This window comes from Falco biarmicus, chromosome 1 (genome assembly GCF_023638135.1).
Source record: "Falco biarmicus isolate bFalBia1 chromosome 1, bFalBia1.pri, whole genome shotgun sequence".
Classification (NCBI taxonomy): Eukaryota; Metazoa; Chordata; class Aves; order Falconiformes; family Falconidae; genus Falco; species Falco biarmicus.
The window spans coordinates 34,772,983-34,787,550 of NC_079288.1; the positions used below are offsets into that span (position 1 = coordinate 34,772,983).

Consider the following 14,568-nt stretch of genomic DNA (forward strand, 5'->3'; position numbering starts at 1 on the left):
GGACACCACAGGACATGGGGTCAGGAGGCGTTTAATGACCTTGAGGGTCTGAAAGCAGTGGGACAAAGCAGGCGGTGCAGCGGGGTCCCCACTCGGGGGGTCCCCAATGCCAGCCCCTCCCAGAGCCCCTTCCCCAGGGCAGGGGTGGCTGCAGGGCCTTGGGCCAGCAGAGCAATTAAGCACCCCCCAGCTGCACATTGGGGGGAGGGGGGCAGAAAGGGGGTGAGGGGGTCCCTGGCACCCCTTTGCTCCTCCCTGGAGGGGGTTCAAACAGCAGCAATGGGGGACAAAGCGGAGGGGGGGGGGCGGGGGCTGGTGCCGTGCCACCAGCTAGCACCAAGTGCCCTGTGGGGCCAGGGGGACACCGGTGGGTGACCCTCGTCCTGCCCCCCCATGGGGTGATGCAGCTGCCCATACCAGCACGGTGGTGGGCACAGGGTGGGGGGTGACAGTGGGTGACCCCCCCAGGCTCTGTCACTGCTTGCCGGTGGGCTGACGGTGGGGGGCCACAATGCGGTAGGGGGGTTGGCTGCTGCCACGCTTGCCGCGGGGTGGCCGGGGGGCCGCTGTGCTGGGGGGGCCACCGCCTGAGCCAGGCTCTGGTTCTGTGGGGAGGAAAGGGGACAGGCGTCAGGTGGCAGGAGACAGTGGGCTGTCAGACCCCCACCCCCCAAAAGTGACCCCAGTATTGGTTGCTGTGGGTGGGGGTCCCCTACCCCACAGAAATGGGGTTCATTGCTCCCTGGCCACATGGCTCTGGCTGTCCCCAGGGACCCCCATGCTGGGAGAGGCACACTGGGACTGGGGCGGGGGACACACACACGAGACACCCCCCCCCAACTGGCACCCCTGCCTGGCACCCCCATCCGGCACCCTGAGAGCTGGGGTCCCCCCTGCAGGCAAGCACAGCTGGAAGGCGGAGCGGAGGGAGGAAGGGGGTGGGGGGCACCTGCCACCCCGCAGTGGGTACCCTGGCATGGCAGGGGCTGGGCACCAGGGTCTCCATGGGCCAAGTCAGGGGTCCGGGGGCTCCCGCCATCCTTGGGGAAGTTCCAGGAACTGCCTTGGGCCAAGAGGGTCTCCCTTGGGTTGAGAAAGGCTCCATGGTCTCCCTTGATCCTTGGGGAGTTCCATGATCTCCCTTGGGCCAAGAGGTTCTCCACGATCACTCCCTCAATCCAAGAGGGGCTCCATAGTCTCCCTTGGTTCAAGAGGGGCTCCAGGGCTTCCCTTGGTCCAAGAGGGTCTTCATGGTTATCTCTCTCAATCCAAGAAGGTCTCCGTGGTCTCCCTTGGCCCTGGGGGACTCCGGGGATTCCCTTGGTCCAAGAGGGTCCCCATGGGTCTCCCTTGGGTTGAGAAGGGCTCCATTGTCTCCCTCGATCCTTGGGGAGCCCCAGGGTTTCCCTTGGCCCAAGAGGGTCTCATGTGGTTGTCTCAATCCAAGAGGGGCTCCATGGTCTCCCCTGGCCTGGGGGGAAGTTCAGGGACCTGTTCCCAGGGGCTCCAGCCCCCTGTGCTCCATGCCTGCTCCCGGGGGTGGCCGCGGCATGCCCAGCTCATGCGGGGAGGGGAGGAGGGAAGGTGGCACGGTTACCTGGCCAGATGATGGCTTCCAGCAAGGTGACCCTTCTAGCCAGGACCTCCAGCCGGGCCTGCTGCCGCAGGAGGGTTTGGAAGCTACTGGCCTGGGGGAGAGTGAGAGAGCAGAGCAGAGCGCACGTTTGCCCCGCGGTGGGCACAGCACGGGTGGCACATGGCATGGGTGGCATAGCATGGCATGGGTGGCACGGCATGGGCAGCGTAGCATGGGTGCAGCCCCGGTGGGGGGGTGCCGGGTGCAATGCCGGGGGGGGGTGCCAGGTCTCCCAGGAGGGTGTTCTTCTCGTCTCAGAGGGGTGCCGGGGGCTCCCATGGCCCCAGGGGGATGCGAGGGGCTCCCCCATCCCTGTGGGTCCTGGGGAGGGGGGGGCTGGGGGTTCCTTGTGCTGACCCTGCGACAGCCATAACTGCCTCGATGTCCCCAGCAGTGCCCCAATGGAGACGCAGCTGTCCCCTGCCCGGGCAAGTGCCAGCAGGGTGATCCCTCTGCCAACCCCCCCAACATGCCGAGCCCTCAGACATGTGGGGGGAGATGTCCCCAACCCACCCAGGGGCGCCACTGCCTTGTCCCCAAGATGGAGACTGTCATGGGTGCCCCTGCCCAAGGTGGGCACCCTGGGCAGTGTCTGAGGGGGGGTCCTGGGGTGCCCAGCTGTGGGTGCAGGCAGGGGGTGCCCTGGTGGCCCTTGCCCTATGAGCAGTCCCCAGTGCTGGCCATGATGTCGCAGCGTGGGTGATGATGTCACCAGCTGTGCCTGAATGACATCACACCACAGCTAAGGTGGGGCTGGTGCCTGCCCCCCCTGCAGTGGAAGGGAGGGGGTGCCAAGAGCCCCCTTCCTGCAGCTCTATGACATCAACAAGCCAAGAGCCACTATGACGTCATGGGGGCCTGGTGACCTGCTGGTGGGGATGGGGGCCACCCCATGGAGTGGGGGCCACCCCAGTGGTCCCCATCCCCTCCCGTGGCCCGGGCTGGCCCCCCCCTACTCACCATAGAGCCCAATCATTGTTTCCAAGATTAAAACCCTCTCTGCTAAAATCTTCAGCGCCTCGCGGAGCTGGTGCAAACCCTCCCCCTGGGGAGAAGAGAGGGATGGGGGTGAGGGGGGGCCAGACCCCTGCATGGCCCCGGGCCACCTCCCCCAAGGGGGCACGGAGGGGACGTGGGTACCCCTCACCTCCCGGCACCCCCTGGTTCACCACAACGCCGGGGGAAGGAGTTGGGGATACCCCCAAGGGGGGGCCACTGGCCCCCAGCCCTACCCCGGGGAGGGTCTGAGCCCACCCTGTGCGCCCAGCACAGCTCTGTGCCACCCTGTGCTGGGGGGGGCATGGGCAGCACTGGGGACCCCCACTCTGTCATGGGCATCCCAGGGACAAGATGTGGGGCACTGGTCACCCCCATGCCATCACTGGGGTCCCAGGATGGGGTATGAGGAGGGCAGGGCAGGTGGCCAGGGGTCTCATCCATGCCCATCACCGCCCCCCACAGCACCCATGGGTGGCCAACCCCTGTCAGTAGATGTGTCCCCCCCAGTGCCACCCACCACTCACCCAAGTGCCCTTCTCTCCCGGTTCGCCCCTGGGGCCCGGCTCGCCCTGAAACACAGAAAGGAGAGGGCCTGGCAGGGGGGGGGCATAGGGGGCTGCAGCCTGGGGGGGCCCGACCCAGCAACGTACCTGTGCCCCGTCCTGCCCACGGCTGCCTGGGTGGCCCTGGGGACCCTGCAGAGGGGAGAGTGCCCATCAGCATGGCCAGATGCCCCCACCGTGGCAGATGCTGGCAGCCCCCCCCACCAGCTGAGACCTCCCCAGTTCGTGTCACAGTGCTGGGCTGGTGGGCACTCACCCTGTCTCCCTTCTCCCCGGGGGGGCCGGCAGCTCCGGGTGCCCCGGCTCTACCCTGTGCAAGGACAAGGTGGGTGCCATCAGCCGCAGGGGGGGGTCCAGGGCTCAGCCTGCCCTATACCCCCCACCCCCACCCCGGAGCCTCTGGCACTTACGTCAGGTCCTGGGGGGCCGGGTGGCCCAATGGGACCCGGGGGGCCGGGAGGACCTGCAAGCAGAGGGGGCACAGCTCAGCTCTGGCAAGGTGCCCCCACACCGGGGCACCCCCACAGTACCAGGGTGAGGGGCAGGGAAGGGGGGGTGGCTCACCCATTGGCCCCACGGGTCCAGGGGGTCCGGCAGGACCCACGATGCCCCTGGCAGCTTCCGTGAAGGTGTTGGAGAGGATCGGGTCCCCTGGGGGAGAGCATGGGTGGTGGGCAGGGGCCAGACCCCCCCTGGGGCTCCCAGCACCACCCGGCTGGGCAGGATGCTGCCACACCACCTCCAGCCCGGGTGATGCTCCCACCCTGGACCCCACAGTCCACTCCCCACAGCCAGGCTGCCCCCCCAGACCCATCCCCGGGGTCAGCCCAAGGAGGACACCCATGCCCACCCTGGTCCCCCTCACCCCAGCCCCTTCTTACTTGGCTCGGCCATGCGGGCTATTGCTGGCCCCACAGGGGCAGGGGGCCCTGGGGGTCCAGGGGGTCCAGGTGACCCCTTCTCTCCAGGGAGCCCCCTGGCTCCATCCCGGCCAGGTGGTCCTGGGGGGCCAGGGGGACCTGCAGGGAGGAAGAGGAGGACGAAGATTGGGGGGTGCCCAATGCCTCAGGCTGTGCCGCACTGGAGCCCTTCTGAGCCCCAAAACCACTGTATGGAGCCCCCAGGATCTGCCAGCTGGAGCCAGGCACAGGGCTGGGACCCCCAGGCTGGGACCCCCCTCCCACCGGGGCTCCCTGCCCCCCCTTACCTGGTGGCCCCGCTGGACCCTTCACCCCAGGAATGCCTGACGGTCCCCGTCCTCCCGCGTCTCCCTTGGGGCCAGAGGGTCCCCGCCAGCCGTGTGTCCCTGTAGCTGAGCAGCACCCTCAGGGGAGCACCTCGGGGACAGCCCCCCAGTGGGTGCCCCCCACACCCAGTCCCCACCCCCACCACACAGCACAGCTCCCTGCTGCCACCTCAGTGTGGATGGGGAGAGCATCCATCTGGGGGGCACCCTAAGGGCACGCACGCCATGCCCCTACCCTGCCCCATGCCAAAGCACTCGGGGCAGCGGGGAGGGGCGCAAAGCCCTTCAGACCCCCCTGGAGCTGGCCTGGTCCCCACATGTGGCTCAATGTCACCGCTGTCCCCACTGTCTGCTGGGATGGGACTGCAGCCTGTTCCCCCAAGGTGAGTAGCTCCAAGAGGGGAGTCCCTCAGGTGTCCCCCGCCCCCCCCCCCCCCAGATACTGGTAACACCTGAGAGCTTTTCCTGGCAATGGCACTGCCAGTGCTGCCAGGTGGCACTGCCATCACCGCGGGTGCCACAGGACATGGCATTGCCACTGCCAGCGCCCAGAATGCAGGTGGGGGGGAAAGTGTGTGGCAGCTGCCTGCGCTGCCTGCCTTACCATCATCCCCAGGGCTCCCGCGGGCAGCTGGAGACCCCCAGAGCTGCCCAGCCTCTGGCCCCCCCACCCGGGGTGCTGCCTTTGGGTGCTGGGGAGGTGTGGGGTTCGGCCACTGACAGCCGGGCCACCTGGCAAAGAGATGGCAGGGTTGGGTGCCACAGCAGGGGGGACCATAAGGTGACACCCCCCCCCCCGCCCAGATTAGTGACAAGGTACCTGAGCCTCGAGGGTGGCAAGCCGGGCTGTCAGCTCCTCAACACGGCTGCAGTTCAGGCACCCTGCAGGGGGAAAGTGGGGGGGCACAGGCAGTGGGGTGGGGGGCACCCATCCCTCTTTGCCCATGTCAACGGGGCTGGCTTGGGGAGGGACCCACCTGAGAAAGCTGTGGGGCGCAGGGAGGGCCGGCGTGCGGCAGTGCCGGGGCGCCCAGCGTCCCGCAGGGTGAGGAAGGAGTGAGCCTCTGCCAAGGGAATGGGGGGTCAGGAAAGGGACACCCCCTCCGCGGTGCATCACCTGCAGTGGGAGACCCTCCAAGGGCCACGGGGCGGGGCAGGCCTGCTGCCTCTCACCCAAAATGGGGGGGGGGAGGGGGGAGTTGCAGGGGCTCCCACTGCTTCTGCCCTGTGAGCCCTGGAGCCCCAAGCCCATCCATGGCCCCCCTGGGGCAGACCCCCCCAAACCTGCCCGTGGTTCCACACTGGATCCCCCTTGAACCTACATGTGATCAGCCAGATCCCCCCAGTCCCACCCTCATAACCCTGAGTAAGACCTCCCCTCAAACCCACCCATGGTCCTAAGCCAGACCCCCCAAGCCCACCCATGGTCCTGAGCCAGATCCCCCCAACCCACCTCCTAAACCCAAGCCAGGGCCCCCAGCTGCCCCCCATCCTCCCAAACACCCCCATGGCAAGCAAGACTTCCCCCAGCCCCAGCTCAGGGGGTGGCTTGGGGCCAGGGGCATGTTCCTGGGGACACCTCCCACATCCACAACCCATCATGATGTCCCAGCCCTCCATCCCCACCGAGGGACCCTAGGGACAGCAGCTTGGGGCCACCCGGCACGGCAGGAAAGGGGTGTCTGGAGCAGAGCTGGCGGTATCGTGCCCCCCCACATTGCCACCCCACCTCGGCACAGCCACCGCCATGCTGCAAGGGACAGCCAGCACCGCCCTAAGCGGGCCCAGATGTGGGGCAACCGGCCAAGCACGCATGGAGGAGGAGGAGGGGGAGGAGGGGGAGGAAGAGCCCCCCGCCTCCCCCTGTGCTGCTGCCACACAGCTGGCTCCGGAGCCCCCGGTGCCAGCTACTGTCCTGCAGGCCTTTGGTGGCCCCCAGCTGTCCCCAGGGTGCCCCCACCCCTGGGTGCCAGCTACTGTCCCTACAGCCCCTGATCTCTTTGTGCCCCACAGAGCCAGGGCCAGGCTGGGGACCCGCAGCAGAGGTCGAGGGAGAGCGGGAGGAAGGAGGATGGGAGCGACAATGGGGACAAGGGGACAAAGAGCCCCCCCCGCCCCCCCCAGCAAGGAGGCAGGCTGGGGGCCAGCGGCTGAGGCAGCAGTGCCTGTCCCACCATGCATGGCACAGCCTTGCACCCATTCATTCACCCGTGCGCAGGCAGCTGCCCACCCGCCACCCTGCTGCACACAGGGACAGCGGGTGGGCGGGCAGCCACCCCCTCACAGCCACAGCCACGCACCCACCCAGACAGGAATGTCTGTCCTCTTGCCATCCATCTATTGACCTTTCCGGTTACCCACCGCTGAGCAGAGCCAGCCAAGCATCCATCTGCCCACTCACCCCTGCATCTACCCATCCAGCCAAACGTAGGGCCACCCACCCATCTGCCCACCCACCCATCTGCCCACCCACCCATGCACAGCAATTGCTCTCGGTCTATCTACCTACCCACTCATCCACCTACCTATCCATCCACACACAGGGACATCCAGCCATCCGTCCGCTTATCCATTCATGCATCCATGGACACAGACAGCCAGCTGTCTACCCATAGGGACATCCATCCATCCACCTATCCACCCACCCATGGGAACATCCATCCATCCATCCACCCACAGGAACATCCATCCATCCATCCATCCACTCACCCACAGGAACATCCATCCATCCACCCACCTACCCACAGGAACAGCCATCCATTCATCCATCCACCCACCCACAGGAACATCCATCCATCCACCCACTCGACCATTCATCCATCCATCCATCCATCCATCCATCCATCCATCCATCCATCCATCCATCCATCCATCCATTCACCCACCCACAGAGAAGAACATCCCTCCCTCCATCCCTCCCTCCACGCACCCCCCTAGAGGACTGTGCCCCCAGCCATCCCACCCACCCACACATGGGTCCCTCTCTGCCCACCCCACCCTGCCCACTCTCAGCAGCAATGCTGATGGCCAGGGCCCACAGCCCAGGCACAGCCCTTGGGTCACCCCATCCCACCCCAGCCATGGAGAGGACCAGAAGCCCCCGCCAGGGCAGGATGAGGCCCCTTCCCACGGCCATGCTGGCTCCCACCTTCCTCGCAGTTGGCCCCGGTGTGTCCAGGGCAGCACCTCCACTCCAGCGCTGTCAGCGTCTTGTAGGTCACCCTGTAGATGGGCCGGACGATGGTGCGGTAGCTGCTGGCACAGAGTGGGGCAGTGTTTTCAGACCCATCCTGGGGCAGTGGAGCACCCCAGGGTGTTGGGGTGGGATGCCCAGGGGACCTTGGTGGCACTGCTCACCTGCCCCCGCTGCAGGCCAGGGGCCAGCGGCAGCCCTGAAAGACCCGTTGGAGGAAGGTGCCATTCTGGACGTGGCACGACACTGTCCGTGTCACCGTGTAGGAGCACCAGTTGCTGGAAAGGAAACCACTGGTGCCATCAGCTCTGCCACGGGGACACCGTGGGGCTGCTGGAGGTGGCAGTTCCACCTGGGGTGCCCCCACCCCTCCCACCCCAGGGCACCCTGCCTCCCAAATAACCCCATGAGACGCCCACCTCCAACTTTTGGGGTGCCCGTGGGGAACCCCCCTGGGCAGGGGCTGCCCTGGCAGGAGGCGGGAGCTGGGGCCCTGCATTCCTGCTGCATTCCCAGCCCTGCATGGCACTGGCATCGGCTGGCCTGGAGCGGGGCCCGGAGCCCCCCCCGCGCCCCCAGCCCACCCTGCACAAAGGCTCCTTTCTTTGGGCGCCTGCCTGCCCCACGCCGGCTCCTCATGCCAGGCTCTGCCCACCCTGCCTGCCCCGGGCATCCCCCCAGCCTCAGTTTTCCCCTGCAGAGGTGGGGGGGGACACACCAGTGCCACAACACCGAGTGCCCCCATCCCAGCGGCAGCCAGGACTCGCTGTATCTGGTGGCTCCAAATTCCGAGGCTGTGCAATTTGGGTCAAAATCCAAGCTTTTTGGGACCGCCACAGCACTGCACAGCCCCTGCAAGCAGGGAGGCGGTGGCGGCAGGGATGAGTGGGCGCCGCGGGGGGACAATTGTCTGGGAGGTGCCGGGGGGGGGGCACAGCAGGGTGGCACAGGGCTTTCCGGCCGGGCAGCGTCCCAGGCAGGCTCTGTGCCAGCGCCATGAAAGCGCCGAGCCCGTTGGGGCTGTCTCCAGGCTTCTGCTGCTGCCTCATGATGCCAAGCGGGTTTCTGGGGGGCAGCGGCACCCCCAGCCCCCCTTACCCAAGGTGACAACCCCAAGCATTGTCCCCCCTGGGCGGGCATCCAGCTCCTGGGTGATGCGCACAGGGATGGCACAGGGGCTGGGTCAGGATGCAGGCGCGCCGGCGGCTCCGGCTGAGGATGCAGCAGTGGTGCCAGCCCCAGCTGCGCTGGATGCCCGCGGGGATGGGGATGGGTCCCGGCCCGTTTTGCCTCCCGCCTGGCAGCGGGAGGACGTGGGGGAATGCCCTCCTGGGGAGCAGGGCAGGAGCTGGCGGGCATCGGCGTGCAAGCGCTCGCATGGCCTGGCCTGACCTGGCCCACCCGCTGCTGGGCCACCACTCGTGCACCAAGCGGGCCGAGCTCTGCTGCCGGAGCATGCACACACCTGGGGCAAAGCCCAGGCTGGGGCTGGCTCCCAATCCCACCCCCCTTCCCCAAACCAGCCTGTTGGCTTTGTGCCCCCCATGCCGGCTTAGGCACGTGGGACCCCAGCGATGTGTTAGCCCAAGGAGAGGGCTGGGTTGGGGGCTCACAGGCCCTCCTGTGCTAACAGCAGGGTGATGGGTGCTGGGCCACGGGGATCTGGGGGGGACATGGCAGGGTGGTGCCAAGGCACTGGGGGCTTCCTGGGCTTGGCCGGGAGGGGAAGGGGAAATGAGGCAGCTTCTGCCCGTCGCCTCACCGACCCAAGCGGAACCGGGAGGTCCCGGCAATCCGGTGCTGGAGACACGGCCAGAGCCAAAGATTTCCTGTAAACATCCCTCCCGCCACCCTGCCTGCCGCTCCGCTGGGATGGGACTGGGGGGACAGGGACCACAGCCCCCCAGAACCAGACAGCGGGCTGCCCCAGCCCTGCCAACTCCTGGGGCCAGGCAGGACCCTGGGCCGGGGACGCTCACCCTGCGCCAGCCCCAACGGTCTCAGTGTGCCCGGGCAGCCCCAGTAACCCCAGTGTTTCTGGGCAGCCCCAGTAGTCCCAGTAACCCCAGTGTGCCCGGGTTGCCCCAGCAACCCCAGTAACCCCAGCATGCCCGGGCTGCCCCAGTAACCCCAGCAACCCCAGTGTGCCCAGACAGCCCCAGTAGCCCCAGAAGCGCCAGTGTGCCCAGGCAGCCCCAGTAGCCCCAGCACCGTGCTAGCCCTGGTAGCTGTGATAACCCCAGCGGTGATACCAGTCCCAGTAAGACCTGCTGGCCCCAGTAACCCCCAGCCCCAGTAAGTCCTGCTGGCCCCAGTACGCCCCAGTAAGCCCCCGGCCCAGCAGTCCCAGCAGCACGGACCAAGCAGCCTCTTCCCTGCCATCCCCAGCAGCCGGTGCCCCCCAGTACCCGCAGCCCCGCGGTACCGGACCCCCCCCGGTGCCTGCATCCCCCTCTCCCCGGTGCCATGCACGGTGCCCCCCGTGCCCGGCCCGCCCCCCTGCGGTGCCTGAGCTCCATCTCCCCGGTGCTTCATCCCCCCGTGCCCGCTGCCCCCGGTGCCCCCCGTGCCCCCGGTGGCCCCGGCGGCGGTACCTGCGGGCGGCGGGCTGCAGCGCGGCCGGGCTCCAGGAGCCGGCGGCGGGCGGCAGCAGGCAGCAGAGGCACAGGCAGAGCCCCAGGGGGACGGGCAGCGGCGGGCAGCGGCGGCAGGGCCCCCGGCCACGGCCCGCCATGCCGCTGCGCTGGGCTCGGCGTGGGGCGGCGCTGCCCGGGCACCGGCACCGGCACCGGCACCGAGGGGGCGGCGGGGCGGAGCGGGGCGAGGAGGAAGGGGGGGGGGTGGGAGGAGGAGGGGGAGGAGGAGGAGGAGGGACCCCCCGTCCCCCCGCCTTCCGCCCCGCCGCCCGGGGGTCCCGCTGACGGCACGGACAGACGGACGGGGGGCGCGATCTGGGGAGACGCGCACGCTCTGACCCCGGGTGGGGGGGGCACGATCTGGGGACACACGCACACAGTGACCGGGGGGGGGCAGGACCTGGAGGGGCCCGGCCCAGGCACAGCCCGGGGGCAGCGGGCCCGGGTGGGGGGGCTCGGCGCAGGGAGGGGGCACGATGGGCACCTGGGTTCCCGTGTAAGCCAGGGTGCCCTGGGTGTGAGCCCCCCCGCGTCCCCTGCGGGGCTACACACGCGTGTGTGCGTCCCTGCATGGGCATGGGTACACACGTATGTGTGTGCACACATGTGTTTGCACGTGTATGTGTGTGCATGGGTACACGTGTGTGCATCTGTGTTTGCACGGGTACACGTGTGTCTGTGTGTGTGCATGGGTACACGAGTGTGTACACATCTATGTGTGCATGGGTGTATGTATGTCTGTGTGTGCGTGGGTACACATCTGTGTGTGCGTCTGTGTACGCATCTGTGTGTGCATGAGTACACACATGCTTGTGCATGCATGGGTTCCCACGTGTGCTTCTGTGCATGCATGGGTACACATGCATGTGCACATCTGCATGTGTATGGATACACACATGTGCTTGGGTACACATGTATGTGTGCATCTCTGTATGCACGTGTGTGCATGTCTGTGTGCTTGGGTACACACATACATGTGCTTCAGTGCATGAACGTGTGCAGGGGTGCCCACACATGTGTGCACCTCTGTGTGTCCTCACGCCTGCGTGCCCATCCGCATGCGGTGTGCTGCAGGCCGGAGCGTGTCTGTGCACACACAGGTGTGTTCGTGCCTGCGTGTGCGTATGTGTGTGTACGCAGGCGGGTGCGTGTACATCCGCCTGTCTGTCTGTCTCCAGCTGTTCTTCCGGCTGCCTCTTCCATGTGTGCGTGCGTGTGTGGTCCCTGTGTCGGGGCGTGCAAGGCGGCCACGTCTGTGCATGGGCATACGTGGGTGGTCCCTGCTGCGGGTGTCAGTAGGTGGGGGGGCAGCCCTACAGGCAGCATGTGTGTGTGTGTCTGGGGACATGTCACCACATTGGCAGCACCCTGGGACCCCCCACCCCTCTCCTCTGGGGGGTGTGGGTGGGGGTCTCAGGCCCCTGATCAAGGCTGTCAGCACCCCCCCCAGGGTACCCAGGTGTCCGGCTGGTGTCCTCATCTGCTAACCCACTGTGTCCCTTCCCGTGCAGACAGCGGGGAACCCAGGCATCTGAGCCCCCCATCTATGGGGTGGGGGTGCAAGGAGGAGCTGCATTCTGCCCACCCCGCCTCCCCCGCCCCAGCATGGGGGGAGCCCGGGAAGGCCTGGAGCTGGGCTTGGGGGAGGTAGGCACAGGCAAGGCAGGAGGACTCTGCAGCGGAGTGGATGAGGAAGCACGCCCATGAGACCCCCCCACCCATGGGTGCCACTTTCCCCTGGACTGGGGGAGTAAGTGGGGAGCTGGCACAGCACAGGCAGGGGGGATGAACCCCCAAAGCACAGACCCACACTGGGGGTGACCCATTGCCCCAGCTCCCCACTGGGACCCTTGCTGGCCCCCTGCCTGGCAGCCCCCCCCCGGTGGTTAGAGCATCAGGGTGTCCCCAAACCCCTCCCTGCTCCCCCCGAAGTGCCGCTGGCAGCCTGGCCCCCAGCGTGTCCTTGCTGCAGGGCCTGGGATGGGCTGTTTACCCTCGTGGGTGCTTGGAGGAGCCGAAGGTCACCCGTGCTCCTCCTCAGACTAAACAAGGCACAGTCGGGTGGCTGGGGTCCAGCAGGGGCCCTTGGGTGGGGGCAGGCAAGTATCGCACTGGGTGACGTGTGTGTGTGTCCCCACACACCATGGGGACAGGGCTGGTATGCTGCCAGGACTCAGCACCGGTGGGACAGAGCCTGCTTGGCTTTGGCTGGCTCCCCTCGGCACCTAGGGGTTAGGGTCCCCCTTGTCCCACAAAGAGGGGCAGCCCCCTTCTGCAGCTCCCTGATGGCTGTCCCAGGCTGTCCCCTGAGCACGTGGGGGTTCAGGCTGCACAGGACCTTGTCCCCACAGCTCCCCTGAGTGACAACCACCCAGCCTTGGGGTCCCCTCGCCCATGCCTACCCCCTGCTTGATGGCTTGAATCCCTCCAGGGGTCTTCAGGTGTGGTCCAGCCTGGTTCTAGGTCCCTGTGCCATGTCCCAGCACCATCTCCTTGCCCCAGCTCCATGTCCTGGATCCAGGTCCCCATACCATGTTCCTGCCCTGGGTCCATGTCCCCATACCACCTCCAGGTCCCCATGCCATGACCCAGGCAGGGCCCATAGCTCACAGCTGAGCTTAAACGAGGCTCCTGGGCCAGGGTGGGGGGTGGCTGGTGGGGGGGTGGGCAGGTGGGGCTGCTCAGGGCAATTACAGCCTATTAATGCCAGTGGGGCCCTGCCCTGTGCCCCCACCACTGCCTCTGTGACCCCATTTGCCCCCCAAACAGCACATGCCTTCCCAGCCTGGTTCCCAGGGGGGGCTGTGGCACGCAGGGATGGGGAGGGGCTGCTGGTGGTCCCAAGGCTGCTGATGGGGCTCAAAGAGCAGCCCCCCGGGACCCCCACCCCTGCCTAAGCTGAGGCATAGGGTGGCAGCCCCCAGCCCCATTTGCCTTGGAGCCAGCTCCTGGCATGAGACCTGGGTGCAGCTCATCGCGTGGATGGGGCCGTGGGTGGCTCCTGCCCGTGTGGGCTGGTGGGGACCCGAGTACCCTCGCCGTGGGGACGGCGACGGGTGGGTGTCCCCACGCTCGACCCCGCGCAGCCCTTGCCCAGCCCCGGGGCTGGGGGTTCGGGGCTAGGGGCAGGGACCGTGCCGGGGCACCCCGCGGTGCCACCCCGGGCAGCCACGCCGCCGGGCCGAGGCCACCAGGTGGCACTGCGAGGCCACGGTGGCCGTCGCTCGCCACCGCCCCCGCCCCACACCCCCCCCCAGGGCCAGCCCTGCGGCTCTTGAGTGTCCCCCTGGGGCGGCCAGAGCCTGGGAGGGACAACCCCTCTGTCCCCAGATCTGTCCCCAGTCTGTCCCTCCACGGGCATCACCACAGTGGCAACTCCTCTCTCCCCAAATCTGCCCTCCCCATGGATTCAGCTGGAGTAAAAAACCCTCCACCCCAAACCTGTCCCCAGATCTGTCCCCCCATGGGCACAGCCAGAGTGACAACCCCTCGGTCCCCAGATCTGTCCCCAGTCTGTCCCTCCATGGGCATTGCCACAGTGGCAACCCCTCTCTCCCCAAATCTGACCACCCCGTGGGTATGGCTGGAGTAAAAAACCCTCCACCCCAAACCTGTCCCCCTATGGGCACAGCCAGAGTGACAGCCCCTCTGTCCCCAGATCTGTCCCTCCATGGCACAGTCAGGGTGACAGCCCTTCTGTCCCCAGATCTGTCCCTCCATGGCAGAGCCATAGTAACAACCCCTCCACCCCCAGATCTGCCCACAGATCTATCACTCCACGGGCAGAACCCAAGTGACAGCCCTGCTGTCCCCAGATCTGTCCCTCCATGGTACAAGCAGAGTGACAACCCCTCTGTCCCCAGATCTGCCCACAGATCTATCACTCCGTGATCCCTCCTGTCCCCAGATCTGTCCCTAGGCAGGCAGAGCTGCTAGTCCCCAAGCCAAGGGGGTGGCAATGGGAGCCAAGTGTGGCAGAAACTGGGGTGTCCCCATGGCTCAGGGCCTCCTGCCACCCCCTGTGACTCATTGTCCCCATGGGGCTGTGAGAGCCACATGCCCTAAGGGGGACGCCGCTCTGACACCCCTGTGTGCCTGTGCCCCAGGGCTGGGCCACCTGTGGGTGCCACTGCCTGGTGTGGGTGATGGGTGCCCAGCATTGGTGGGGGTCCCTGCTGAGGGTGGGGGTCCCCAGTGTGGGTGGGGGGTCCTGTCCTTGTGCCCACTGCAGATGCGGGTGTATGTGTGGCTGGTGCACATGGTTCCAGGCCAGGAACCCACAACGGATGTGGGTC

The 14,568-nt window shown here is 67.2% G+C and overlaps 1 protein-coding gene across 1 annotated transcript; it reads right to left on the reverse strand.

Annotated features, from left to right (window-relative positions):
- Positions 1-340: 340 nt before the first annotated feature.
- Positions 341-10,445, reverse strand: EMID1 (EMI domain containing 1). The gene is given in 16 exon segments (XM_056326637.1): positions 341-605; positions 2,597-2,681; positions 3,160-3,204; positions 3,286-3,330; positions 3,455-3,508; positions 3,609-3,661; positions 3,763-3,849; positions 4,080-4,217; positions 4,406-4,510; positions 5,049-5,112; positions 5,114-5,176; positions 5,265-5,326; positions 5,422-5,508; positions 7,593-7,699; positions 7,802-7,915; positions 10,232-10,445. Coding segments are annotated over 16 exon segments (1,380 nt in total). The 5' UTR covers positions 10,372-10,445; the 3' UTR covers positions 341-474.
- Between the last annotated feature and the right edge of the window lie 4,123 nt (positions 10,446-14,568).